The 1,858-nt window shown below is 44.8% G+C and overlaps 1 protein-coding gene across 1 annotated transcript in view; it reads left to right on the forward strand.

Moving 5' to 3' along the window:
• Positions 1–1,143: 1,143 nt before the first annotated feature.
• Positions 1,144–1,858, forward strand: part of LOC114636387 (uncharacterized protein DDB_G0271670-like) — a 15,299-nt gene continuing 14,584 nt past the window's right edge. Inside the window, exon 1 of the mRNA XM_028784504.1 lies at positions 1,144–1,319. Within this exon, the coding sequence (XP_028640337.1) occupies positions 1,144–1,319 (176 nt within the window). The remainder of the gene's footprint in view (positions 1,320–1,858) is intronic.

Below are 1,858 nucleotides of genomic sequence, written 5' to 3' on the forward strand. Positions count from 1 at the left end.
TGGAACAAGAATGAAGTTGAGATGTTTCCAACCTAAAATCACATCTTAAAACTAAAATCTCTCTTTTTTCAATTTATTAATTTTTTTTAAATCAAATCACAATTTTTACTTATTCACACAGGGGTTATAAACACAGAAAGGCAGGAAGAGGGGAAGGTGATGACACTGGAGCATGGGTGTTCAGGGGGAGTACAAATATCTTTCTGAACAGTGTATCGGCTGGGTGAAGGTTCAGGGGACAGGTCACTATGACTCTGCCTATGATTCACTTGTCCTTATCTAAGTTAAGGCTATCTATTGACAAGGTCTATGACTACTCAAGCTAGTAAATTTCCACAAAAGCTGTCTTTTTACAATAGCTTATAGCCATCTGTTTCAATGTTTTCCCACAAATATCCAAGACTTGGTGTAGGCCTATTGCTGATTTTAGGCCTTCAGTGTATAAGCAGGGCTGCCACTGACATCTCCTCTCTTCTCCAAAAAAAAAAGAAAAGAAAAGAAAAAATAAGAAAACTCTCTGCAAGGTTCACAACATACATAACACTGACAGTAACTTTGGGGCTATTTATGTAGGCATCACACATAACAGTAACATCAACCAGTGTTTGCAGAAAGGAACTTTTGTCAAGGGATCCAGAATATAAAAGCTGAAAGGCTGCTGATTTTAGCATTGTGTGTGGAGGTGAAGATCAGCCAGCCGGGATGTGGACAGAGGGCTGGGTATCATGCTATGCGTACAGATGTGTTACCAAGAATGTCACACACAGGAACCTGAAATGAACCTCTGCACCTGCAGTAGAAAAATGATGATTTCTTTTAAAAGTAATGTTATTGTCTACTACAGAAGTGAAATGCCACCATTGTTCTTCATACATCATCTCATCATTGTAGTCCCTGAGCGGTGCACCACAAAGCTGTCAAAGCAGCAGCAAGCCCCTCCTTCCTTTCCAAGCCTAGGGTCCCAGAGAGATGCCCTTCTGCCTAGCCCAAAAGGAGAAGTCAAAATGGAAGTTTTTGTCCAAATGGCTGCACCAGGACATCTCCTCAGTCAACCGCCCTTACAGAAGCCTACAGCCTCACACAAGCTCTCCACTGTGGCACTTCACCTTTCTCAACTCAGCTGCATGACTTGAGCTGTCCAAGATGGCAACACTTTTTGCTCTTCAGACTACTGCAGTCATGAGGAGCTGTTCAGTTTCCCCATGTATCTTCCCTCAGCCTACAGCCTTGGTGAAATACCACTGTAGGAGCTGTGCCACAGATGCTGTCCACAGTGGCAGCAGCTACTCTCTAGCCTCCCCAGCAGCCCCACAGAGATGGTACCTCAGCAAAGCCAGGTGGAACAGGGAAAAACTTCCCATCCTAACCCACAGCCAGATACTGGGAAAAGGAGATGAAAATAAGCCATTAATCACTGAGCAGCAAAATCCACCAATCACTGAGCTTCCCACAAAATCCTACCAATCCCTGAGCAGTAGAATCCATCAACCTTGAGCCCTTCATGCTCAGGACTTGAAATTCTACCAATCCTCATTCTGGATATCTTTGCCCTGAGAAGCTCCACCACCTCATACATTCTAGAGAAGCACTGTTCTTTTATCCCAGCCCCTGTTGTCTGCCCCAAGGAGCAGAGATTAGTTGTCCATGGATTTCTCTCTCCACGTACTGGACCCTCTGGTAAATCTCTCATAATTAAAAAAAAAAACCCTAGGGTTTGGGACCGAGCCTAGAGCAGGTCGCAGGCAGCAGCTCCGTACCCAACCGCAGAAAACCAAGAAAAACAGGGACTCCCAGGAGCTTGAACTCACGCAGCAGCATCCCAGGTAAGGAAAAAGCAGCACTCACCCCAAACAGGGAG

This window comes from Grammomys surdaster, unplaced genomic scaffold (assembly GCF_004785775.1).
Source record: "Grammomys surdaster isolate TR1022 unplaced genomic scaffold, NIH_TR_1.0 123818, whole genome shotgun sequence".
In the NCBI taxonomy this organism is placed as follows: Eukaryota; Metazoa; Chordata; class Mammalia; order Rodentia; family Muridae; genus Grammomys; species Grammomys surdaster.